Source organism: Dipodomys merriami, unplaced genomic scaffold (assembly GCF_024711535.1).
Source record: "Dipodomys merriami isolate MVZ:Mamm:240054 unplaced genomic scaffold, mDipMer1.0.p SCAF_68, whole genome shotgun sequence".
Classification (NCBI taxonomy): Eukaryota; Metazoa; Chordata; class Mammalia; order Rodentia; family Heteromyidae; genus Dipodomys; species Dipodomys merriami.
This window is the reverse complement of record NW_027206268.1, coordinates 1,651,903-1,679,678: the sequence shown is the minus strand read 5'-3', so window position 1 is coordinate 1,679,678 and position 27,776 is coordinate 1,651,903. Positions and strand designations below refer to the sequence as shown.

The 27,776-nt window shown below is 42.3% G+C and overlaps 1 protein-coding gene across 3 annotated transcripts in view; it reads right to left on the bottom strand.

Moving 5' to 3' along the window:
- The window catches only part of Dnajc13 (DnaJ heat shock protein family (Hsp40) member C13), a 92,435-nt gene extending 65,309 nt beyond the window's left edge, over nucleotides 1–27,126 (bottom strand). The window contains exons 1-6 of one of the 3 annotated variants that reach the window (XR_011368531.1): nucleotides 26,953–27,126; nucleotides 17,933–18,013; nucleotides 5,980–6,055; nucleotides 4,822–4,971; nucleotides 4,258–4,299; nucleotides 824–1,024 (exon numbers count right to left, since the gene is read on the bottom strand). Coding sequence is in view for 2 of the 3 variants with exons in the window: in XM_070005420.1 (XP_069861521.1) it covers nucleotides 824–1,024; nucleotides 4,258–4,299; nucleotides 4,822–4,971; nucleotides 5,980–6,055; nucleotides 17,933–18,000 (537 nt within the window). In the remaining variant the exon portion in view is untranslated. The remainder of the gene's footprint in view (nucleotides 1–823; nucleotides 1,025–4,257; nucleotides 4,300–4,821; nucleotides 4,972–5,979; nucleotides 6,056–17,932; nucleotides 18,014–26,952) is intronic. The other 2 variants (XM_070005420.1, XM_070005419.1) reach the window with 2 other exon arrangements.
- Nucleotides 27,127–27,776: the final 650 nt, after the last annotated feature.

The following is a 27,776-nucleotide window of genomic DNA, read 5'->3' as shown; positions in this document are numbered from 1 at the left end:
TTTGCTAATCACTAAGTGAGAATTAGAAGATGAAATCGTGCAATTCTAAATTTAAAATTTCAATAAATATTCAAATTTCCTTTCATAAACAGTTTGATAAAAGACAGAACACTCTTTAGTTGTCTGATAATTATTTTACTTATATATGTATTTATTGCTGGTACCACGGGTTGAACTAAGGGCCTCATGCCTGCTCAACTGGTACTGAACCCTATCTCCTGTTTTTTTCTGGTTTGTTTCCTTTTGTTTGTTTGCTAAACAAGACTATAGGTATAAACTGCCGTGCACACCTTGCCTCTAATTACTTGTGTTTTTTTTTCAAAAAAAGAAAATGGATGGGGGCTGGGAAGGTGGCTCAGTGGTAGAGCGCTTGCCTTGCATGCATGAGGCCCTGGGTTCGATTCCTCAGCACCACATAAGCAAAAAGAATAAAAGCTGGAAGTGGCACTGTGGCTCAAGTGGTAGAGCGCTAGCCTTGAGCTGAAGAGCTGAGGGACAGCACCCAGGCCCAGAGTTCAGGCCCCACGACCGGACCCAAAAAAAAGAAAAGAAAATGGAAACTTTCAGGTAAAACATTAGCACTAATAAAAATAACAACAATAACATTACTAATCCCCACCGTGCAAAAAGACATTTTACGTAAAGTGTCTTAACCAATCAACAGGAAGAACGTACAATGTACAAGGGATTCAAAGGAGTTCAAGCTCAGTTATCGTTGACACCAAAGCCTGTTGTTTTTATACCATACTTCCTCCCAGAAAACTCATATGAAAATCAAAATGAAGTGTAAAAGATCCTCTTCCCTTTCTAAAATACTACTTACCAATCTGCTAAATCCTCCGTAAAGTATGCAAAACCCCCCTTGATAATCGGAGAGATCTACAAAGCCTTCAATGTTTCTGTAGTCGTAGGAGCACAGTACTCTATTGGTTGCAGGATTTATTTGGTCAAAGCCTCCAGGAGTTACTTCCAAAATTACAGGTTTCCTTGTGTCACTCCAGTGATGCTTATAGCAGTTATATCTCTAGAGAGAAATTATTATTACTTTCAAAGTTCAAATGTAAGCTTACCAGAAAATAAAACTACATTGAATGTATGCGTCAAAAACAACCAAAAAGAAAAATCTAAACAATATAAATATGTATAGGTACTATTAAAATTGTCAAAACATTCATCTCCATGCATGTGGGTGGGAGGGTGCTGTTTATTTCATAAGGAATGTTCACTCTAATTGAAAACATGTTCTTTAATTAGCAAAGTTTTAAGGGTTACAGTTTGTAAAACAACTTTAAGCTACTTTTATAAAAATATAAAGAAGATAGAGTATGTGGGAGGGGGAGGAAAGAATCTAGCTGGGCATGATAGCATTGGTCTTTAGTCCTAGCTACTCAATGCTGAGGCAGGGACTGACTGTCAGAGCTAAGGGGTCCCGGAGCAGCCCGGGCAACACACAACAAATGGAGCAGAAGGTTTCATCGAGGCTCCTAAGCCAGATGATGTGGTACCAATAAAAATAAGCTTAAAGGAAAAATAAGGGTAACAATGCACCAGATGTGAAGTATCATCTCCTACACCCAAATGCCAATTTTTTTTTAATCCATCTAGATGGAGATCAATGTGTGGTCAATTACCCAACTCTAAAGGTAAAAATGGCCGCTCCAGAGAACAACTCGTTTTGATACGGAGGGAAGAAGTTCTCTGGAAAGAGCAGGGCACTTGAAGTAAGGAACATCTGAGCAACCATCCCTGTCCCAACACTGTACTCCGCAGTGACCTTCAAGGGGTCATTTCACATGAGTGACCTATATAGCTCTATGCCCTGCCCAGTTCTGTAAAAAAGAATTCTGCAGGAAAACGAAAGTGCCTGCATTAAGCCAAGGGTATATTTAGAGCCTTGACTGTGAACTAAAGGACAGATCGATGCAGGAATGGGGTTGAGAGGCAGGCCACAAAACGAGACGATGTTTTTCAAACTATGACTGCTACGTGTCTCAAACCCACTGCACAGGACTTTCTCCATGCCTCCCAGCTGATGGTAGCTGTCACAATGAGGAAGGCTGATGGGAACATGTCATTATCCTTAACAACTGTAGCAGAGGCCAAGCCTAAAGGATTTGGGGAGACACTGATTTAAAGTAGACTAACTAGGACAGTGGAAGGCCTCGGGGCCAAATTCAATTTATATAAGAAGAGCTGCTCGGCCAGAACAGCATTTTGGGGGGGGGGGAGCCTCGATTCCGGGGGAAGAAGTTTAAGTGTCATTTGCAGTTGCTCACTCCTAACATATGTGATGATACTGGTTCAACCTCTGTGGTCTGGAAAGTATTAAGTGACTGAAGCCAAGTGACCTAAAAGGAAGTTTCTGAACAAAAGCAAGTCGGCTTTTAGAAGGATGTGCTTTCCAAACAAAGGCAATACATAGGAAACCCAGCAGCCAACGTAAGATAATGAAAATAAGCACACTGAGTTAGGATTTGCAGAAATCTGATGGGGGCTCATCGGGAGCCACAGGCCAGCACTGTGCCATTCTGTATGCAAGAGTTTTAAACGGTCGCTGGGCAAGAGGCCAATTGCTAGAGTTGAAATCAGGCAGGCCATGGGTGCTAATACAAGTGGTGGAATCCTTGCAGAGAAGCTGAGAGCTGGGGACCGAAAGGAATGGTGCTGCCAGCATACTGGAATTCAATTCTTGCCTTTTGCCAGAAGCCATGGTTTTGAACGGTACTGTAAATTTAGGCATTATTTTCCACCGCTGAAAAAGGAATACCTGAGGCTGGGAAGGTGGCTCAGTAGTAGAGTGTTTGCTTTGCATGCATGAGGCTCTGGGTCTGATTCCTCAGCACCACATAAACAGAAAAAGCCAGAAATGGCACTGTGGCTCAAGTGGTAGAGCGCTCGCCTTGAGCTGAAGAACTGAGGGACAGCGCCTAGGCCAAGTTCAGGCCCCACAACTGACCAAAAAAAAAAAAAAAAAAAAAGGGAATACCTGGTAATAAATGTAATAGCTCAAGAGAGTGTAGCTTTGGTGCTACTGAAGATGCTGGGAGCAACATGATTTCTCCCGAAGCTGTCAATGCACCATGTCAAGCTTTAGAACAGGCCAGATCCACTGCAAGAATGCATAATAAGGCAGCTGCAGTGTGCTCAAACCTTAGAACTTTTTTTTTTTTTTTTGGGGGGGGGGTCCAGTCGTGGGGCCTGAACTCTGGGCCTGGGCGCTGTCCCTCAGCTCTTCAGCTCAAGGCTAGCGCTCTACCACTTGAGCCACAGTGCCGCTTCTGGCTTTTTTTCTTTTTGCTTATGTGGTGCTAGGGAATGGAACCCAGGGCCTCATGCATGCAAGGCAAGCACTCTACCACTGAGCCACCTTCCCAGCCCTCAAACCTTAGAACTTTTAATACTTTTCAAATAAGAAACTCCTGTGTCGAGCAATACTGCCTGTTCCAATAAGCTTTACCATCAGTGTGATATGTAGTAGTATTGCGGTGTAGAGTACTGAATAAGGAGCACCTGGATTGTTATAATATTTGTAATGTTCCATGGGTGTGTGTTTGTTTTTTGCTTGCTTTTTTTTTTTTTTTTTGGTCAGTTGTGGGGCTTGAACTCTGGGCCTGGACACTGTCACTCAGCTCTTCAGCTCAAGGCTAGCAGCTCTACCACTAGAACCACTGCGCCACTTCCAGTTTTTCTCATGGAGTTTCCTGCCTGAGCTGGCTTTAAACTGAGATCCTCAGATCTCAGCCTTCTAGAAGCTAGGATGACAGGCATGAGCCACCGGCACCCGGCTCCTGCTTACTCTTTTGAGGTGGCTACTGGAGTTTGAACTCAAAGCCCTGCTCTTCCTGGGGACTCTACCACTAAAGCCACATCCTTAGGTCCTTTTGCTTTTGATTTGTTGTTCAGATAGTCTCATGTTTTTGCCCAGGCCAGCCTTGGTCAGCAATCTTTCTATTCTTGCCTTCTTAGTAGTTGTGATTATAGACATCCATCACCATACCTGAACCTACCACAAACATCCCAGGGTTTTAATGTGTTTGACTTGATACATTTTTCCCCCATTTGCCAGAATTAAGATTTCTTCTTGACACGACAGTTTCCTGTTCAGATATATTTATCCCTTTATGTGACATTGGGAGATATGAAAATTATATTTCCTTTTGGCTTTATCATAAAAATAACATGGGAGTTATAAGGCATGATTTCTACAGTAAAGGACAACAAATAAAAGAATATAATTTTAAAATGTCAAATATTTACCCTTCCTGTGATTTTTCCCTCTGAAAAATCAGTTCTAAATCTCTGAAAGAGAAAACATAACCATAGTTTGTGAAAACAGACTGGCAAGAGACCTGGTTCACACCCCCCCCCCCCCCCCGTTTACCCAAAAGAAGTAAAAATCACAATGGAGTTAACTTGGTAACTATCAAAGTTATAGGTTAGGCATATTTAACCTAAAGAATATAGAGCTTTATCCATGAACAAGGACAGATTAAACATGCAATGCTTTGTCCTGACCATGCATTTTAAAAAGCTAATAAAATCCTAAATATGAGACTTCCAGTTTTTATTTTAAAGAAAGTGAATGTCTCACAGTACCAGTTAATGGTTAATGAGAGAAAACAAAAAAATACTGATCAAGATGTATGGTATTCATAAATGGACTTGCTAAATGGTAACTCTTGTACAACTACTTGGAAGAGAATAAAAATATAACTGAAAAAATAAGCATAATGGGTATGAGATAAAAACATCACTATCTAAGTATTTCATTAAAAAAAAAAAGAAATGAGATTTAGTTCAGAAACACAGAACCTTTCTTACCAATGCTTCTGTAAGGAGTTCAGTTCTGTGCTCTGTAGAAAACTTTAAAGTTTCTGACTTTTTCCCAGTGCCTTTACGAAATGTGAGATTGAACTCCGTTCCCTGTCCTTTTCCAACAGGGCTGATGCTGCAAATGTCTCCATAAGGCCACTGATAAGAAGAAAGGGATTTTTTTTTTAAACTGCTGCCACAGTTAATATAATAAAATGCAGTATTTATTTTTTCATTAATCTTACACTCATTGACTAAAGTAGCAAAATTTTATACAATACTAATGGTCTAGAAGGTATATCTTTTTTTTTTTTTTTTTTTTTTTTTTTTTGTCGGTCGTGGGGCTTGAACTCTGGGCTTGGGCGCTGTCCCTCAGCTCTTCAGCTCAAGGCGAGCGCTCTACCACTTGAGCTACAGCGCCACTTCCGGTTTTCTGGTGGTTTATTGGAGATAGGAGTCTCACGGTCTCTCCTGCCCGGGCTGGCTTTGAACCGCGATCCTCAGATCTCAGCCTCCTGAGTAGCTAGGATTACAGGCGTGAGCCACCAGCGCCCGGCTAGAAGGTATATCTTATAAGCAGTTCTACAATTCAAATTCCCTCAAGGTTAGTCATAAGAAACAACAAAAATCCATATTACCGACATTAATATAAAGCGTCTAAAACAGTGAAAAGAATTTAAAAAGGTCTTAGGGTTACTTGTATCCACTAGGAAAGACAACTTGTAAGTATGCCTAACTTAGAATATCTTTAAGTATGTTTACTTATTACCCAGGTTCAGTTAATCTTGCCTAAAAGCAAGTAATCCTAGTTCCATTACAAGCATTTTATACCAGTTACTTGAAGTATGACTAATATATGCTTGTATTAAATAACAGTACACATAAAGACAGATGGCTACAATCAATAGAAATATATCAAAAGTTATACTCTTGAACATATCCCTCTCCCCGCATATCTTTCTTTATTTTTGGTCCTGAGCACAAAGTATGATATAGAAGTATAGAAACATCTTTCAGATTTGACATTTGTATCCAGAGATACTAATTTCAGGAAATGGTGAATAGGTTCTATCCTAGCTTTTAAAATTCAGGAGGTTTTTATATACAAACTCTTAACAGCAAAAAAAAAAATTTTTTTAAACTCTTAACAGCTAAAAACATAATTACCTGATTTGTTACTTCTAAGGTATTGGGATTATATGTAGTAATTGCATGGGTTCCAATTGAAAAGACTCGTTTATACCTGTGAAGGGAGACATGTGCTTACTTTAATCTTAAAAAGTCATTTAAGAAAACATACATGATATCAAACACAAAAGGAATGTTTATTCCTACATTTTTAACATATCACTTTATGAATACTATCTTGACCATAACCACCCCTTCTGTTATTTCATTCTCACATTTTTCATGTCCTAAAATGTTATTAGAATTAAAATCAACCTACTGTTCATTTTACTGTGAACTATTAAGATTCCTACCTAGAAAAATATGGCCCACGGATGCAACCTAGACCAAGTTCACAAGCTATCAGGTAAAGATGTACAAAGACAGTTAAAGGAAAATTTTTATGTCAATGAAAGACACTGTACACTACCCAGTCTTTCGAAATATCCTTTCAACAAAACTATGATGGGAAGGAAGGGAAAAAACTATGGTTTGCAATGGTCAGACACAGCCGTAGCCTAGCCTTCTGATATCTACTTGAGCAACTCCTTATTGCATTTAGTTGCTGCAATTCCATAGGAAGCCTACACCCCAAACACAAAATTTTCATGGCTTAAGTCCTTCACTTAAAGTAATATATCTGAACAAGAAAAGCATTTGGGGGGTGGGGGCGGGGGGAGGATGGGATGGGAAGGGGAAACAAAGGAGGAGGCTACAATGCTTGATAAGAAATGTACTCATTATCTTGCCCATGTAATTGTAACCCCTCTGTACAGTATTTTCACAATAAAAAACAAATAAATAAGAAAAGCATTTGGATTATCAGTAATCCTTTAGAAGAGGGAGGAGTTTATAAGTATAAAAGTAGACACTGAATTAGAAAAACATTTGAAGATGAAGAATTAGTACTTTAAATACAGAATATTTAAATAGGTAAAAACATTAGGATAAGAAAACATAAAAATTAAGAAAAAAATTCACCATCTTAGATGCATAAGTAAAAATAATTCTGTAATGCCATGCTGATAAATTTCAAAATTAAGCATAAAATCAACCATGACACAGAAGAATTTAAGAAAGCAACAAAGAATTATACCCTCCAAAGCACTGGGATCCAAGGATTTATCTCAACAGCTATAAAATCACAAAAGTTCAAAGGCTTAACCACTAACAGGAACCAAAACAATGCGTATATGATCCAAAACACTACACGACACAACAAAATGTTTGAGAGAAGTATAAATTCACAAATTCTATCTTCTAGTCTCGCACTGGGTGTTTTACAATCCTGAAACTACAGGATTTCTTTTCTTCTGTAAAAGCTAAAAAAAATGTGCCAGGTGCTGGTGCTCACGCTTGTAAGCCTAGCTACTCAGGAGAGTCTGAGATCTGAGGAACACAGTTCGAAGCCAGCAGGGCAGGAAAGTCCGTAAGACTCTTATCTCCAATGAACTACTCAGAAAAAGAGTCAAGTGGCGCTGTTGCTCAAGCAGTACAGCACTAGTCTTGGGCAAAAAAGTTCAGGGACAGTACCCAAGCCCAGAGTTCAAGCCAATTGGAAAAAAATCTGGCAAAAAAAAAACAAAAACCAGACCACCACCACACATATACCAAAACTAATATAATGTAATGCCTGATAGGCCCCTAATACTAACTGCTATGATATGCATGAGGATCAGTTAAGAAAATCTTTTTTCTTCTACTTCTTTTTCCAATCTTCTCCGCCACATCTAAGCCCCTAAGATCCATACTTAGTAAGTTTATTTTTAACGAACACATAAAAAACTACAGGTATACAACTTTAAAGCTCAAGTCCAGTTAAAACGTATCCATTCCTTCACACATTTATCATCTCTTTATTGGGAAACATTTAAACTTTTCTTGTCGCTTTTTAAAAAATTAAGTGTGTTACCTTTAACTAGATACACTCTGCTGGGGTGGTGGTAGGGATGGGACCCAGAGTCTGGTGCATGTGCTATATCCCCACCCCCCAGAACTTCTTACTAAGCACAAAAAGTGATCAATCTTTCTCCATGTCCACGTGTCCCCCACTTCATGGACCTAAGGTAACCACCATTCTACTTTCAAGTTTATGAGAACAATTTTTTAAGACTCCACCTATCAGGGGCTGGGAAGGTGGCTCAGTGGTAGAGCGCTTGCCTTGCATGCCTGAGGCCCTGGGTTCGATTCCTAAGCACCACATAAGCAAAAAGAAAAAAGCCGGAAGTGGCACTGTGGCTCAAGTGGTAGAGCACTAGCCTTGAGCTGAAGAGCTGAGGGACAGCGCCCAGGCCCAGAGTTCAGGCCCCATGACTGGACCCTCCCCCCCAAAAAAAAGACTCCACCTATCAGTAAGCTCATGCTGTGCTTATTTTGACCTTCAGTTGCATCTATGTCACTAACAACAGGGTTTCGTTGTCTTGTATGCTGAGTGAGTACTGTATATATGTGCCACATTCTCCTTATGCATCCATCAGTTAATGGCCACTCAGAATGCTTCCATTTCTTAGCTACTGTGGATAAGCCTATAATAAACAAGACTGAATCTCTTTTTATTTCCTTTAGATTTTGTTTTCCCTTTGCATTTATACCCAATCGTAGGATTTCTGGATCATATAGTACTTCCGTTTTTAATTTTTGAGACCCTTCATATGGTTTTCAATAATGACTGCATTAATTTACTTTCCTACCAATAGTATAAAGGTTCCCTTGTCTCTACATCTTCACCGGGACTTGTTATCATTAGGCTTTTTATATATATATATGTCATTTCTTATTGATATCAGGAATTATATATCATGTAGCTTTGGTTTACATTTTCCTGATTAGCGGTATTGTCCATATTTAAAGCACTTTAGGTTTTTAATAGACAAAAACTGTAACTTATCAAAATAAATATACCTCTGCATCTATTTTCTGCAGATAAAAATGCTACATCTTTAAATTTTCTAGCCTTTATGAATACTTTCTCCTTCAAAACAATTTTTTTTTTTTTGGGTCAGTCGTGGGACTTGAACTCTGGGCCTGGGCGCTGTCTCTCAGCTCTTCAGCTCAAGGCGAGCGCTCTACCACTTAAGCTACAGCGCCACTTCCGGTTTTCTGGTGGTTTATTGGAGATAGGAGTCTCACGGTCTCTCCTGCCCGGGCTGGCTTTGAACCAGGATCCTCAGATCTCAGCCTCCTGAGTAGCTAGGATTACAGGCGTGAGCCACCAGCACCCGGCCTTCAAAACAATTTTTATACCATGATTTTTTTTTTTTGATGTGATCACTTTCTCCTTTTGGGAAAAGAAATTTAACATTTACCTAGATCAGAACTGCATTAGGTATTTCCTAGACTGATCCAATATTTAAATACGAGTCTAACACTGAGCTTTTGATAATTTGGCAGTGAATAAGAAACAGTCCTTGTTGGGCACCTGTGGCTCACGCTTGTAATCTTAGCTACTCATGAGGCTGAGATCTAAGGATCACAGTTCAAAGCCAGCCCAGGTAAGGAAAGTCCGTGAGACTCTTACTTTTTTTTTTTTTTTTTTTTGTTCAGTCATGAGGCCTGAACTCTGGGCCTGGGCGCTGTCCATCAGCTCTCCAGCTCAAGGCTAGCACTCTACCACTTGAGCCACAGCGCCACTTCTGGCTTTTTTCTTTTTTGCTTATGTGGTGCTGGAGAATCGAACCCAGGGCCTCATGCATGCAATGCAAGCACTCTACCACTGGGCCACCTTCCCAGCCCATCCGTGAGACTCTTATCTCCAATGAACCACCAAAATACCAGAAGTGGTGCTGTGGCTCAAGTAAGTGGTAGAGTGCTTGCCTTGAGCTGAAGAGCTCAGGGAAAGCACCCAAGCCCCAGAGTTCAAGCCCCATGACAAAAATAAATAAATAAGCAGTCCTTTAAAAGTGTTTCCTCCAACATTCTATTACTACTTGCCTCAGACATCTGCAATGAATTTCAAAGTACTACCAGCCGGAATTCTTGTCAATTACTGTCTCAAAGTTCATCTCAAAGATCTGAATGTTTAGCCGGGCGCTGGTGGCTCACGCCTGTAATCCTAGCTACTCAGGAGGCTGAGATCTGAGGATCGCGGTTCAAAGCCAGCCCGGGCAGGAGAGACCGTGAGACTCCTATCTCCAATAAACCACCAGAAAACCGGAAGTGGCGCTGTAGCTCAAGTGGTAGAGCGCTCGCCTTGAGCTGAAGAGCTGAGGGACAGCGCCCAGGCCCAGAGTTCAAGCCCCACGGCCGACAAAAAAAAAAAAAAAAAAAAAAAAAAAAAAGATCTGAATGTTTAACCAGCTTATATCAGTTAGAAATATGCATGTGTCAATACAAAGAGCTACCACAAAAATATTGGGTTAACATCACAACATCCTACTCTTCTACAGTGAAAACCCATTATTGCTTAGTTTTTCTTATAGCAGAAAACATCACTTGCTTTTGATAAACACTAACAAAATGGTTCATGCTGAGTATAAAGCAATGGTTCTCAAATTCTTGAGGTCATAAGACCTGTGTGCACTACTTTTAAAGTTCAAAGTCCTCAGCTCAATGAAGGGACCTAAAAGAGCCAAACAGATCTAATCAGAGTAGGAGGAAGCCTTTTATGTCACCCAGCCTAGGTGCCATAACATACAGCTTAAAACTTTTGGAGTATCAAGGTTGGCTGATTTTTGTTGTTCACTACTGATAAGGGAATGAACTAATCTTCCCTATGAACAATTCTATTCACTTCCTTCTACGGATACCATCAGGTATTCCGATACCATCAGATATTGGTCAGCACTAAGGCAAATATATGTATCACTACAAATCTGCCAATGAAATCATTACAAATCTGTCCAAGTTCTTTCAGCTTCAAACAGTACACACCTAATTCTTTCACCATTCACATCTTCATGGTGAATTCTTCCTGCTTTGTAGCGCACTCACCAGAGTTCCTTCAACCATCTGAAGGTAGGTTTTGGCTACTAAAAGCTTTAGGATCCACACAAAATCTATGATTGTGATTGTTCCTTTTGTTACTAAAATTTTAAAATCTCACTACTTAACTAATTTTGTATTGCATCAGGTAAGGAATTAAGGACAACTGAATTACAAATTCTCTCGAAGGCAGATCACTGGTGAGCACCATTAAAGGGAGCATTGTGGCTTAGTGGTTAAGGCACATTGTCTGTATCCAAATGCCACCTGGATTGCTCACCAGCTGTGTCCTCTCCCGTACCTTGTCTCACAGCTCTAAGTGTGTTTCTGCATCTGAGCAGTGTGATAGTACACATACCACCACATAATGTGAGTGTTAAGAAGAAACCTACATGCCTGGCCCATCGATAAGCAGCCAAAAAACATTAGCTCTTCTGGTTGTTATTGTTCTACTAGTTGAATAATGGTGGAAAAGAAGAGATCCCAAAGTCCACTACAATAAGTTTATTAATAAGAATTAGGGCTGCATGCATAAAACCCTGGGTTCGATTCCTCAGTACCACATACACAGAAGAAAAAGGCCAGAAGTGGCTCTGTGGCTCAAGTGGTAGAGCACTAGCCTTGAGCAAAACCAGCTCAGGGATAGTGCCCAGGCCCTGAGTTCAAGCCCCAGGACTGGCAAAAAATAAAAATTAAAAATAATAATTAGTGTCACAACATAAATATTCCTCCCACAGCCATGACTACTTTATAGCAAGCTCATATTTAAAACAGAACAAAAATGAATGGACAAACTAGTCATTCATCTTGGCTGTTATCACCACAATCCTCTGGTGTGGCTACAAATCCATGTTCACCTAGGAGGTTCTACTCTGATCAAAAGTGTATTCCTGGAGCTGGGAAGGTGGCTCAGAGGTAGAATGCTTGCCTTGCATGCATGAGGCCCTGGGTTCGATTCCTCAGCACCACATAAGCAGAAAAAGCCGGAAGTGGCGCTGTGGCTCCAGTGGCAGAGAACTAGTCTTGAGCTGAAGAGCTGGGGGACAGCACCCAGACCAAGTTCAGGCCCCATGACCGGTAAAAAAAAAAAAAAAAAAAAAAAAAAAAGGTGTATTCCTGGGCTGGGATGTAGCTCCGTGGCAAAGCGCTTGCCTAGCAAGTATGATGTCCTGGGTTCGATCTTCAATACCAAAAAAGACAAGACAAAAACAAACAAACAAAAAAAGTGTATTCCTAAAGAAAGAGAAAGGAGGAAGGAGAGAACATACTCTACGAACATCTACCCTACTAAATCAACAAGGAAGATGCTCCACTTCTTGCGGAACAATAACAGAGCCATCCTATGTACCATCAGACATTATGGGCTTCCATTCTGGAATGCAATGCTCCTATCTCTTCCAGGTTGGAGAGCTAGTTCTTAGCGCACTGCTGCATCTAGAATGCAATGCTTCTATAAAGATGTGGTCCAGTTCGTACTTCCGCATGGAAGATGTTTAAGTTCCAGACTGCCTGAGGATTAAGGGTGAACTCGTGTGAGGTACAGAAGATGGCAGGCAATGCCGAGAGCTGAAATACCTACCACAAGGTTATGACTGATTCCTTCTCAACTCTGTTCCAATCTGCATCCAAACACACTGGCTTCACTTGCCCTAAACTCCGCCCTCAATTTCCTGTACATAATCATTTCATAGACTGTCAATAAATATAGACTAAAAACATCATGAACAGCTGTTATTGAATGCCATAGACTGATTACCATTTATCCTAAAGTGCTGTCATAAAAACTTGTTCAGAATCTAGATTGCTACTTACATTCTGAGCAAATGCCATAATTAATGCATGCCAATATGGAAGTATTTGGAATTCCCATCTCAAGAAAATTAAGAACTTCTATTACTTTGAAATTTTCCACAGTGAATCTGCACTTCCGCTTTAACTGCAACATCTGCACCTTCCTTCCTGCCTGAAATGGCTTTCTTAGGCCAAAAAGGAAATTTTGCTTTCATGAAAGCAAAGGGTTTCTCCCTCCCCAAGGTCTAGTCCCCTTCCTTGCTCCTCTTAGACAAACATAAATTATCTGTTTGCAAGAGGAAACAAAAAGACAACTGCAAGAAAAGTTCCTTGGTCAGGCAAGAGGCTGTACTTAGAGGGGATGGATTCACATTAGCCAACATGTGCGGAGGCCACAAAGCAAGGCACAACGGAGACTTTGTCAAAGCTGAAATGGTTCGACAGTATTTATTTACCTTTGAGGGAAACATCTGGACAGGATATCTCTAAGTTAGGCATATGAAGGGAAAGAATGTTTTCATCTTCACTGCCACCATCAGAAACATCTTCCTGAAATGTCAGGGCTGGAAGTTGGGCTGGTTGCGGGTACTAGTAGGTCACACCTGTAATCCTAGCTGCTTACCAGACTGAGATCTGAGGACTGCAGTTTGAAACCAGTCTGGGCAGCAAAAGTCCATGAGATTCTTATCTCCAAGCAGCCACCCAAAAAAAGCTGAAAGTGGAGCTGTGGCTCCAGCTGTAGAGTGCTAGGCTTGAGCACAAAAAAGCTGGGGAATAGCACCCAGACCCTGAGTTCAAGCCCCAAGACTGGCACACACAAAAAAATGTTAGGACCAATTAGCACCGTGTACATGGGCACAGTATCTCTTAAAGATGAAGCCTATCGTGAGACTGTATCTTGAAAATGACTAGCTAGATACCCAGTGGCTCATATACATTATCCTAGCTACTTAGAAGACTGAGATCTAGAGGATCAGGGTTTGGAGCCAGCCGGGGCAGAAAAGTCTAGGAGATTCATCTCCAATTAACCAGTCATGAGCAAGAAAACTTAGAAAGCATGAGGCCCTGAGTTCAAGCTTCACTACTATAAGCAAAAATAAAAAAGGAAAAGACCCAGCAAGAAATAGGGCTGTATATGTGGCTCAAGTAGAATTCCAGTCTAGCAAGCCTGAGGCCTGGAATTTCAACTCTGGTACCATCAATTAACGATAATAATAATATACATGTACAATGAAATAACCATTACTATCTGGAAAATGTAAATGCCTTCAGGAAGAAGCTAAAAGATTAAAGGTTTTGAACCCTGAAAATAACAAAACACTGTTGAAAGTTAATAATATCCAAATAAGTAAAAAGACCTCGTGTGTGTGTACCAGAAAAGTTAATATTACTACAACAGCAATATTCCTCTAATTGGCCTACAGATTCAATACATTCCTTATTAAAATCCCAGCTGCTTTTTTTTTTTTTTTTTTTGGTTAAGCTACCAACTCACTAAGAAATTCCTACAGAAATAAAAGAAACTGAAAATAGTCAAAGTAATCTTGAGAAAGAACCAAGTTGTAGACTCCTGTTTCTCAATGTCAAAACAGCTCAAAGATACAGTAATCAAAGCAATATGGTACTGGCGTAAGGATAGGTGGGCATTTAGGATCACTGGAATTGAATTAAGAGCCACATTCATAGTAAAAATGATTTTGACAAGATCTCAAAACAACTCCTTTAAACAAATGATGCAGGTATAACTAGATGTCTACATACAAAGAAGTGAATCTAAATCCTTGGTTCATGCCAACATACAGAAATTAACTCAAAATTAAAGTTATAAAACTAGAAGACAATGTGCCTTTAAGATTAGATAATGGTTTCTACCATTAATGATACCACCAGAAGCACAGTGGCAAAAGAAGTAGATAGGTTAGATTTCATCAAAATTACATTTTCATACAAAATTATAATTACAAACTTCATTAAATACCACAAGACAGGGAAAAGACAATTGCAACACTGAAGAAACTATTTATAAATCACACATTAAATACGAGATTTGTATTCAGAATCAAGAATTCCTGCACTTCTACAATTAAAACAACAACAACTAATGTAAACATGAGCACAGAGGATCTGAAAGACATTCCACCAAAGAATTTATAGAACCAGCCAGGGAACACATGGAAAGATACTTGACATCACCGGTCATCAGAGAATTGAGAGTGAAAACCACAGCGAGATACTAGTTCATATCCAAAATAGAAAATGGCCAAAACAGGACAGACAGACAAATGAAGAGCAATTGGAGCTTTCATACATTTGATGCTGGCAATGTAATGGCAGGTGTGAAAATATGTATGTGCCAAAGAGAATTAGAAATGTAGATTCTTCCAAACGCTCCTACATGGACATTCATGGCAGCATTACTCCCCAATATTTAAAAAGCAGAAGTAATACAAATGCCTATTGATGAATGAACACACAAGACATGATACATCCATCCATCCAATGAAATACTATGTGGTAATACAATGAAGTACAGCCACATGCTACAGCATGGATGAAGCTTGAAAACACAGTGGGGAAGAAGCATTCACAGAAGGCCATGTTCTGTAATGTTACATCTCTGTGACATGTTCCAAAGTCAAATCCAGAGACAGAAAGCAGAGAGTGCCAGCCAAATGCTAGGAAGGGAAGGGCAAGAGGAAAAACTGCTACTGCTTATAGCAGCTTTTAGAGGAAGTACTTTCTGGGTGTTGAAAGTATCCTAACAGTGGTGATGTTTCATCATTACACCAATATGCTAAAAAAAAAAAAAAAAAAAGAAATTTCATACTTAGGAAAGTATGAGGGGGCTGGAAGGTGGCTCAGTGGTAGAGTGTTTGCCTTGCATGCCTGAGGCCCTGGGTTCAATTCCTCAGCACCGTATAAGAAAAAAGCCAAAGTGGTGCTGTGGCTCAAGTGGTAGAGCACTAGCCTTGAGCTGAAGAGCTGAGGGACAGCGCCCAGGCCCAGAGTTCAGGCCCCACAACCGGACCAAAAAAAAAAAAAAAAAAAGAAGGAAAGTATGAGATTACATCTTAAAAGTTGTTATTAACATACAAAAAAGTTCAAGCCCGGCGCTGGTGGCTCACATCTGTAATCCTAGCTACTCAGGTGGCTGAGATCTGAGGATCACGGTTCAAAGCCAGCCCGGGCAGGAAAAGCCATCAAACTCTTATCTCCAAAAAACCAGCAGTGGCACTGTGGCTCAAGTGCCAGCCCTGAGGTGAAGAGCTGAGGGACAGCACCCAAGTCCACAGTTCAAGCCCCACCACCGACCAAAAAAAAAAAAAAAAAAAAAAATTGCAGTATATGAATGGAGGGAAGGAATCGTCCTAAGAGCACAGAAACAGTTCTGCTTCAAACTGCTACCAAAAAAAAAAAAAAAAAAAAAGAAGAGGAAATAAAATGATTATATTAAGCATTAGTAAGCATTAGTCACTATTCCCTAAGATGCAGTTTTTAAAGTTTCCAGATGATCACAATTACTGGCAAACTCACAAGAGGTATTACAGTAAATTGTTTTGAAAATCAGTGTATCAGTATGTAATACACATTAAAATTGCATTATGGTATGATGATCAGGGTAATCTACCACTAAACACAAGGTTTGAGTGGTGTACCACTCACTCTAAGAGGCTGGCACATTCTGTCCCAACTAAAAATGGAGAGTTAGGAATACGAACAAACTCAAGGGAAAAAGGGTGAAAAAGTGCAGCAGCAGAGCTCGCTGGACATTGATAAAGGTGAACTATACAACCTGTGGGTGGAGATGGGAGGGAGGCACTGGGAGAGTGTGAAGGAATAGATGACACTGTATGAAAGGAAATGTACTCATTACCTGACTTATGTACATGTAACCCCTCTATACATCACCTCTATAACAACAATAAAGTAAATTTTAAAAAGAAAAAGAAAGAAGACCAAAAGCTATGCGCATACATATGTCACATTTTTCCTTGTGGCTTGATTTAGAATAAGTTAGCAAACCTATTCACCAATGAATGACATACTCATTTTATCCATTACCACTCAAAAGGACCAGAACTCTAATTCTATAGGTACATGGACGCCATTCATCAAACACACAAAGTACATTAGGCATAATTTAGAAACCTTTATTTACTCCACTTCATCGAATCTTTACAACACTATGGGGAAGGAATCAGCATCCAACTAACAGAGGAAACAGAAGCATTTATACCATAAATAAAGTGAATCCAATTTAAAATTTTTAGTATAGGTTACAAGCCTCTCTACAGTGAATAGTATGTTTCTTTCAAGAGTCAAGTAGAAGCCGGGCGCTGGTGGCTCACGCCTGTAATCCTAGCTACTCAGGAGGCTGAGATCTGAGGATCGCGGTTCAAAGCCAGCCCGGGCAAGAAAGACCATGAGACTCCTATCTCCAATAAACCACCAGAAAACCGGAAGTGGCTCTGTGGCTCAAGTGGTAGAGCACTCGCCTTGAGCTGAAGAGCTGAGGGACAGCGCCCAGGCCCAGAGTTCAAGCCCCACGACCGACAAAAAAAAAAAAAAAAAAAAAAAAAAAAAAGAGTCAAGTAGATATGAAAACGTGTTTATTGCACGCAGGCTCAAATGTGGTTAATGAAGTTGCAGACTTAACAAATCTGCCACTACTGGTTAACCTCAACACTGATAGCAACCCAAAATGGCTAACTAGTTCTTTCCTTTTAATGCCTACTTTTCACTTCTGAAAAGACTCCTTCCTATCAGGCAGCTGTGGTTCATGCCTGTAGTTCTAGCTACTCAAAAGGCTGAGAACTGAGGATCATGGTTTGAAGCCAACCTTGGCAGCAAAGTCCATGAGACTCTTATCTCCAATTAACCACCAAAAAGCTGGAAGTGGCGCTGTGACTCAAGTGATAGAGCATTCACCTTGGGCAAAAAAGCTTAGGGACAGCACCCTAGACCCTCAGTTCAAGCCCTAGGACCAGCAACAAAAACAACAACAAAAACCTAAAACAACTCTGCTCCAGAGCAGATACGGAAATGTCAAGAGAAAAAAAAGAACAATAATTTATTCTAAGTGTAGCATTTGCACTTAAAATACACACATATGCTTTTCAGAAGGAAAGAGCTAAACAGCACTACTGAGTTACTGTGCATTATTCGGGATACTGAAAAACAGTAATGTTCAGATGGTAACTTGACAGAAGCAGAAAGAAATAAAGCCAACAGGAGTACTTACTTTCCCCTCCATGAATGTTTCGTTGTGTAGAAACAAGCCAAATCCTTATTTTCCCTAATTATGTTCATTTTGTGCTGAAACCTGGAAAATAAAAAATGTGGGTCTAGTTAATACAGTGTCATAGTTGCTCAATTTTTTTCCTGTCACACCACAAATAATTCTCATCCTCTCCCTCTCTCCCCTCCCTCCTGTTTCTGTCTCTTTCTCTCACTCTCTTTCACACACACACACACACACACACACACACACACACACACACACACACACACACACACACACACACACACACACACACACACACACACACACACACAAAACCTGCAAGACCATCTGTTCACTGCCTCCTGGACATAAGCACCATACTGTGATTGTCCCTCAATCACGTCTCTTCTTCAGCATCCTGGGCTGCCTAAGGAGCAGAACTGCTCTCAGTCAGCAGCCTCTGAGCGTGGAAAGTAGTAAGAAGTGCCAGATGAAAGCATCTCCCAGCGTCCAACAACACTGAAGAACGTTTGCCAGAGACATCAAAATTAATTCTAGGTTTCTGCTGAGTCGCTTGCTGGCAAGATCGCTGTCACTGTTATGTTTCAGAAGGGTAAGTAACGATTTACAAATAATAATTTCCCCATTATGGAAGTCATGCATGCGCAGAGTAAGAAATGTAAAATATTTGCGCAGATCAATACCTTCTTATACGTCTAATCCACACTTCAGTCACACTTCCAGCCATTTTGGATTTAGCTATTTTTCAGAGGTCTCAAGTTTTTGCCCAGGGCCAATCTTAGACCAGGACCCATACATGTCTCATCCAACTGGAATCATAGCCTTGCACCACCATGTCCATGTTATTTGTTGAGATGCTGTGTTGGTGAACTTTCTGACTGGACTGGCCCCCAAATCATGATCTTCCACACCTTTGCTTCCTAGGTGGCTGGGATTATAGATGTGAGCTACTGCATCTTGCTCCTCTACATATTTTTAATAAGCCCTAAAAGTGGTTTAGATATCACTGCTTATCCACAAAATCCCATAAGCCACCATTAATTCCCAAGATCCATAGTGGCAAATCTTGTTGAATTTCTAGTATCGAGAAGTTCAAACATCAAGCAGGTAAAATAGCTAGAGAGAACCAAAAACCCAAGTAAATTGTGGGATGAGCTCTTGGTAGTTAGCTGTGTTGTTGGGCTTTGCCATTCTGCCCACTGTTAGAGACTATTTACATTACCACTCATCACTTAAATTTCAGTCTCCTTCAAACCCGTGATGGAACCCCATTTCAAATTCTCAAGGACCTACACTGCTTACTTGGATGAGAAAAACCTCAAGTTCACAGGCCCTTTATTTCACTGAAGGCATCTCCAAATATTTCAAGTCAGCCTTACTTGTTTTCCATTCTATATCCTAATATTACATCACCAGAGCTGTCTTTATTTTTGCGACTTCTCGGGTGGTTCTTTTAATAGAATTGTACGAGGGTTAAAAAAAAAAAAAAAAAAGCCCAATTTGGGAAGGTGTGGGAGCAAACACCTGTAGTCCCAGCTAAAGAACAGCCTAAGGCAGAAGGACCAAGAGTTTCAGGTCAGGTCAGCTTCTGCTATGTAGCAAGAGCTTATCACGTAAGTTTTTAAGTATGTTTTAAAAGAGGTAGGAATGTAGCTCAGTGGTACAGTGCTTAGCTAGACTGCGGGTTCAATCCTTGGGAACACACACACACACACACACACACACACACACACACACACACACACACACACACACACACACACACACACACACACACACACACACACACACACACACACACACACACACACACACACACACACACACACACACACACACGGCAATGGGCATCTTGGCTAGAGTCCTCTTGTGCAATTCACTCCACTGTTTCTTGCTTTCTAGTAAGTGTCTTAACAGTCTTTATTACTGGCAGTAACGCTGGCATCCACTTACAATCATTTATGAATAAATTCAGGATCTAGGACAATGCATGAATCTGACACAAAATCTCAAGACTGGAAGGCCCAGTCAGGAGCTGACATCAGACTGACAACTGAACACAGCAGGACAGGCAGAGCTTCGGGCAGCCTACAGTCACCAAATGAACAGAAGAATCCGCCCGCTCAGCAAGATTAAGTATGTGCACAAGGCTTGGTTTAGATGAAACTCACAACACTCATGTAGCCATGGATGAATGAATACACACTCAGAAAAATAGGACAATTAGCGGATAAGAAAACTGGAATTGAACAAGGATATTCTGTTTACAGCACTTACTTTATACACTCAGCTGGAAGTGACTTTGATGAAAATGTAACCACTTGGGAGACAGAGTAGGATAACTAATTTCTCACTTGGTCTCTTAAGAATAGAATTTACTCTGCTCATAATTAGTTCTGCTCTCAAGTAAAGAATTAAAAACATGGGGCTGGGAAGGTGGCTCAGTGGTAGAGCACTTGCCTTGCATGCATGAGGCCCTGGGTTCGATACCTCAGCACCACATAAGCAAAAAGAAAAAAGCCGGAAGTGGCACTGTGGCTCAAGTGGCTCTAGCTTTGAGCTGAAGAGCTGAGGGACAGCACCCAGGCCTAGAGTTCAGGCCCCACAACCAGACCCAAAAAAAAAAAAGAATTAAAAATATGAGCTGGTCTTGAAATGCATCAAACTGGGAAGGATTGTTGAGTAGATACAAAGATAAACACACCTGTCTTACAGCAAATATTGTTTAAATGTTAGTGTGAAAGTCTTGGAGGTAGGGGTATGTGTGCCTCCTGGAAAGTTCTTTTAACTTGGCAGTAGGTGAAATTTTTTTATATGTTTAAGGAAAACTAAGTTTGTTTTTTTGCAACACTGGAGACTGAATTCAGGGCTTCTGTGCTTGCTGGGCAAGTGCTCTGACAATTAAATCACACCTCCATCTTGCTTTTTTTTAAAATTAAGTTTGTTGTTCAGATAGGGTCTTTCTGCTTTTTGCTCTGGCTGGCCTTGGATCAGTATCTTCCTCCTGCTTGCCTTGATCTCCCAAGGAATTATAGTCATTCTCCACCACATCTGGCTTCTTTTTGAAATAGCATCTCAGTCAATTCTTGCCACAGCTGGCCTAGAACTGCAATTCTCCTATCTCCACTTCCTGAGTGACTAGGGACTACAGGCATGCACCACTAGGGAAGTACTGACTTTGCCTTGTCTGGTCAAACTCTCCTGCAGTGGAAAAATGTTCTTTACCTACTACACTGTGAAGCCACATCTAAAAATATGGTAGACACACTCATATGAAGGGAAAAATTTATGAAGCACTTGCTTGTACAACAGCTACATCTCAAGAAAATACAGGAGGAAGAACTATTTCTGTGGTAAAGACTGAGAATAACATGCTGGGTGCTGATGGCTCACATCCGTCTTCCTAGCTACTCAGGAGGCTGAGATCTGAGGATCACAGTTCAAAGCCAGCCCAGGTCAGAAAGTCCATGAGACTCTTATCTCCAACAAACCACCAGAAACCTGGAAGTGGCGCTGTGGCTCAAGTGGTAGAGCGCTTACCTTGAGCTGGTAAGAGTTCAGGGACAGCGCCCAGGCCCTGAGTTCAAGTCTTATGACCCATCAAAAAAAGTTACACTTATACTGTTTTAAATTGGATGTACTGTGTACAGGAAGCACAGGAGAACTTTAACCCTCATTTCAGGTGGTAATTTTGTTACTAAAGATAGGGTTTCAGTATGTAATCCAGGCTGGACTCCTGAGCTCAAACACTCCTCCTGGCTCAGTCTCCAAAGTAGCTGGGACTACAGGGGTGCATTCATGCATTCATTATAAATTTCTTTACTAGTTTACTATCGAGCAATAAACAAACTGGGGCCTGAATGCAGGCAGGCCTTCAAACCTGCTTGGTGATTTGACCACTTGAGCCATGCCTCCAGTCCAACATTTTACTAGTTAGAGATGGGAGTCTCTCAGACTTTTCTTTTTTTCTCAGACTTTTCTTGACCATGCTGGCCTCAAACCAAGTTCCTGTGATCCCAGCCTCCTGAATAGCCAGAATTACACCCAAGTCACTGTCACACAGCTCACTTTTTAATTTTTGTTCTAACATATGTGTCAAATACAGGTGGAAGTAGTATATCCTTCTAATGAACAACAAATTAATGCATGTACAATTCTTAAAATAATCATCAACTGACCACAAATTAAGGTTTCAATACACCCTGGCTTAGGCTCCTCAACTTGTTTAAGAATTTGAACTCAGCGCTAGAGAATAAGAAAACCAGTGGTAATAGCAACTTAGAGGCTAGGAAGGTGGTAGAGCGCTTGCTTTGCATGGATAAGACCTAGGGTTCCATTCCTCAGCACCACATAAGCAGAAAAAGCTAGAAGCGGCGCTGTGGCTCAAGTGGTTGAGCGCTAGCCTTGATTGAGCTAAAGAGCTGAAGGAGAGCGCCCAGGCCCAGAGTTCAAGAACCATGACCGACAAAAAAAAAAAAAAAAAAACTAAAAAAAGCTTCTCCAAATAACTACCTAGAATTTACCATATTAGAGCCCTTCTACTGACTGCCAGATCAAAATGAACTTTTAACCAAGTAATGGTGGGTCACACTAGTCATCCTAGCTAAGGAGGCTGAGATCTGAGGGTCATGTTTCAAAGCCTGCCAGGGCAGTAAAATCCATAAGACTCTTATTTCTAAGTAACTGAAAAGCCAGAAGTGGAGGTATGGCTGAAATGATAGAATGCTAGCCTTGCACAAAGAGGAGAGATAGAAAGAGAAAGGGGATTCAAGAGGAAGTGTACTCATTACCTCACACATGTAACTGTAACCCTCTGTATAGTATCTTTACAATAAAAAAGAAAAGAAAAGAAAAAGAAAGAGAAAGGGGAGGAAGAGGAGGAACTCTGAAGTATTTCTTTTAGCTGGGTGCCACTGGTTCATCCTAGCTACTTGGGAAGCTGAGATCTGAGGATCACTGAAGCCAGCCCAGACAGGAAAGTCCATGAAATTCTCATCTCCAATGAAGCACCAGAAAACCAGAAGTGGCTCTGGGCTCAAGTGGTAGACCGCTAGCCTTGAGCTGAAGAGCTGAGGGACAGCGCCCAGGCCCAGAGTTCAAGCCCCATGACCAACAACAACAAAAAAACGTCCTTTATTGCCAAACATTACAGTGAACACTTGCGGCCAAAAGCTAGTAGTAGCAATCAAAATTGTGTCTCTTACTCAGGAGGCTGAGATCTGAGGATCACCATTCAAAGCCAGCCCAGCCAGGAAAGTCTGTGAGATTCTTATCTCCAATTAACCACCAGAAAACCAGAAGTGGCTCAAGTGGTAGAGCACTCACGTTGAGCCGAAGAGCTGAAGGACAGTGCCCAGGTCGAGTCCAAGCCCCACGACCAACCAAAAAACAAAAAAGATGTCTCTGTTTTCCTGCATAGCCTCTTTTCGACTTCGCACATTTTAAGTACTTAATTTACTAATCTTTAGTACATCAGTCAGAGAAGCAATGGGAAGTACATGCAACAAAAACTACCAATTCACCTGTACAAATATAACTAATTGAGGAATGGAACCAAATTAAAACACACATTTTTCTTTCAACTCCATAGTATCTGTTAAGAACTAGACTCAGCTACCAGCCTTTTTCCAAGAAAGTTACTATTATTACAGTCTACTAGGACAATTAGCTTCCATATATATGTGGATAAAGCTAAACTGTTGCAAATAACTCATGCTTTCTTCCCAATTCCATAAATGTTTTTCACTGACATTTGTTTGTCAACTTACTTTTTAGGTTAAGTACTTGTTTCTAACTAAACTTATTAACATTATATATGATGTTTTATATATATATATATATATATATATATATATATATATATGATTGACATCTTCTATTCATTATTGCTACCTTAAAAAGAAGTATCCACAGCCTCTCAGTGGACTACAAATGCTGGTATTTTCCATGAGCTGGATGAACTCTAGCTTTAAGGTTCTTTACATTCCTATTTCTTAAAAAGGCTCGGATTCTTTTTTCCTCCCTAATGTGTTCTGCTTCCTGTTTTCAAAGGAGTATAAATGCAATGTTTTCCAAACAAGGACTTATGCTTCCTGAATGCATCATGATATTAATAGTCCAAATCACTTTGGGCTGAAATACTGTTTCACCTGATATTTTAAATAAAAAATTAACAAGGTTTTAATGTTACAACCAAAATTAAATCAAACAATGAAGCACATTTCCCAGAAACTCCAGAACTGTTGAATCCAGATTTTTCAGGATACTGAATTTCTGACCACGCAGTTTCTATAAATTCCCTTTTTGCAAATACTCACAGACTTGCAGATTACTGGTAATATACTAAAGAATCTGACCACAGTGAGCAGTTTCCTGACACCCTATGGACAGTAGGCTCAAACCTACAAATCTATCAGGTTTATAAAGTGAGGGAGAAAATACTGTTAACTGCCCCCCCACACCAAAAAAAAAAAAAAAAAAAGACAATCATTAGGAAGAGATCCTGAAGAGAGATTCTGATATTTAACCACTTTTCGAACACGTCACCCAAAAGGTTCAAACTAATTCTGGTGTATAAAGTCCTTCACAGAAGATGCTAAAGTGTCAGTTAAGGTCCTGCTTGGAGGGGGAGGAGGATACAAGGAAAAATAAAATGGGAAAGGCAGAGAGAAAGAAGGGAGAAATCATCCCCGTGGGGGAAGACCACCTCTGTTAGGTGGAGACCACTGCTATGCTAGGGGGGGATTTTATCCGTATTCTCCATCCTCCCCCACCCCCCCACACCTGAATCCTGCAAGAAGCAACCAATAAAAAGTTCTCCAAACGAGTGGCAAGCTGCACACCCTACAGCTGGGGGACTTTTGTCTGTTTTAAACAGATGTCATTTTCAAGTGTAGTTAAGTCTCCAACATGCCTTTAACAGCCAGCCAGCAGGTCTGTTGGGTTGTACTTCAACCATCCCCACTCAGAGATGAAATCACCACAGCCAAGGAAAGGCTACTGTATTAAAAAAAAAAAAAAAGCTTCCTTGCAAAAAGAAGCCTGGGGGTTGGAGGGGTGGAGAAGGACAGGAGAACTCGATTTGGAGGAGAGAGAGAGAAAAAAAAGAGGGAGGGGGGAAGGGAGAGAGGGGGGAGAGAGAGGGGAGGAAGGGGCAAGGGGATGGAGGGAGGGAGGGAAGGAGGGAGAGGGAGAAAGGGAGAGGAAGGGAGGGAAGGAGGGAGGGAGGGAGGGAGGGAGGGAGGGAGGGAGAGAGAGAGAGAGAGAGAGGCTGGAGAAGAGAAGACACAGCTGTTCTTCATTTCCTAGCAAAACGAAACAAAGCTGAGCAAAGAAAAGTCAAAGTCTAAGCCGGACGCAGGGGTGGGAGGGGGAGGAGGGGAAGGAAGGAAGGCCGGAAGGATAGGCTGACCTAAGGAAACCAGAGTTGCCGGCATATCCTGGTAGGAAGGATGGGAATCCCGAGGGTGGAGCCCACGGGAGGAACGTGGGGTGGGGTGTGCGTGTGTGTGTGGAATGAGGAGGTGCAGAGGGGGACAGTGATGGGTTGGAAGGGAGAAAAACAACAACACCGTGAAGGAGAGAGAGACTAGCAGGGCTGGTCTGTGTGTGTGTAAGACAGAGAGAGGAGAGAATGGCAGGGCTGGGGGGGGGGGAGATTAACAGGGCTGTATGTGAGTGTCAGTGAGAGAGAGGGGAGAGAATAGCAGTGCTGTGTGAGAGAAAGTGAGAGAGAGAGAGAGAGAACCTCAGCGCTGTGTAAGTGTGCAAGGGGGGAGAATAGCAGGGCTGTGTGTGTGAGTGAGGAGATTAGCAGGGTTGTGAGTGTGTGAGAGTGAGGGAAGAGAATAGCAGGGCTGTGTGTGTCTGAGAGAAAGTGAGAGAGACAGAGACAGACAAGAGAAATTAGCAGGGATGTGTGTGTAAGAGAAAACGAGAGTGGGAGAGACTAGCGAGGCTGTGTGTGTGTGTGTGTGTGTGAGAGAGAGACGGACAGACAGACAGAGAAAACGAGAGTGGGAGAGACTAGCGAGGCTGTGTGTGTGTGTGAGAGAGAGAGAGAGAGACCGACAGACCGACCGACAGACAGACAGACAGACAGACAGAGAAAACGAGAGTGGGAGAGACTAGAGAGGCTGTGTGTGTGTGTGTGTGTGTGTGTGTGTGTGAGACCGACCGACAGACAGACAGAGAAAACGAGAGTGGGAGAGACTAGCGAGGCTGTGTGTGAGAGACAGACAGACAGACAGAGAAAACGAGAGTGGGAGAGACTAGCGAGGCTGTGTGTGAGAGACAGACAGACAGACAGACAGAGAAAACGAGAGTGGGAGAGACTAGCGAGGCTGTGTGTGTGAGAGAGACCGACAGACCGACAGACAGACAGACAGAGAAAACGAGAGTGGGAGAGACTAGCGAGGCTGTGTGTGTGTGTGTGTGTGAGAGAGACCGACAGACCGACAGACAGACAGACAGAGAAAACGAGAGTGGGAGAGACTAGCGAGGCTGTGTGTGAGAGACACACAGACAGACAGAGAAAACGAGAGTGGGAGAGACTAGCGAGGCTGTGTGTGTGTGAGAGAGAGAGAGACCGACAGACAGACAGACAGACAGAGAAAACGAGAGTGGGAGAGACTGGAGAGGCTGTGTGTGTGTGAGAGAGAGAGAGAGAGACCGACAGACAGACAGAGAAAACGAGAGTGGGAGAGACTAGCGAGGCTGTGTGTGTGTGTGTGTGTGAGAGAGAGAGAGAGAGAGAGAGAGAGAGAGAGAGAGAGAGAGAGAGAGAGAGAGAGAGACCGACAGACAGACAGACAGACAGACCGACCGACCTCAGCAGGTATGCACAGGGACCGTGCCCAGGGCAGATGTCACCGGGGCCGAGGCCGGCGCCCCCGTTCCCCCGCGGCGCGGCCTAGCCGGGGTCCCCGCCCCGCCCCGCCCGTCCCGGGGACCCCCCACACACGCCCTCACCGCACCCCGCCCCCGCGGCGCGGCGAAGCGGAGCCCGCGGCTGTTACCTTCGCGGTGGAGGCCGGAGCGGCCCCGGCCCCGAGCTCCTCCCGCCGCCGGGCCGCGGCGTCCACAAGTTTGGGGGCGGAAGGGGCGGGTGGGTGTGTGGGGAGGGGGAGGAGACGCCCCTCTCCGGCCTCCTTTAGCCTTCCCCCCCCACCAGCCGCAAGCCTCGAAGGTTCGACCGCCACGGGTTCCCCCGCCACCCCCCTCCCCTCCGCCTCCTCCCTCAGCCTCTCAAGAGGCTCACTCTGGAGGCCGCCATCTTCACCCGGGCTCACTGCGCCTGCGTCTTCGCCGCCCCAGGCTGTCACGAGGCTCCGGGCCCGGTCAGCTGATAATAGCGCTGCTTCCGCCTTCTTGGACACGCCCCCTCCCTTTTTTTGCATAGTGTAATCTCTTTTCCCCGCCCTCTCTGCGCTCTCATTCGCTCCCTTCCAGGAAATACTCCAGACGTGTCCCGCCCCACTTTCCGGCCTCTTCCTCCCCACACACGCCCGTAGTCCCGCCTCTTAGGCATCGCACATGCGCAGAATTAACGGGGGGGGGTAATGCGCGGGCGCGCGCGGGCGCAAGCCACGCCCCTTCCGGTGAGCCGCGCCCACTCCCGGGCTGCTCACCTGTGGACGGACGGCCGGGCGCCCTCCATTCTGGGTTTCTCTTCAGTGACTTGAGGTAATTTTCAGGCCCAGACTTTTTTTTCTTTTTCTTTTTTCAATCTTTTTCTTTAAATACAGTTTTCGTTTCTATGAAGTGAGTGATGTGTACATTTCCTTTTTTTTTTGTTTTAGACCCCCTTTCCTTCACTTTTCCTCAGTTTCCCTCCTTCCCG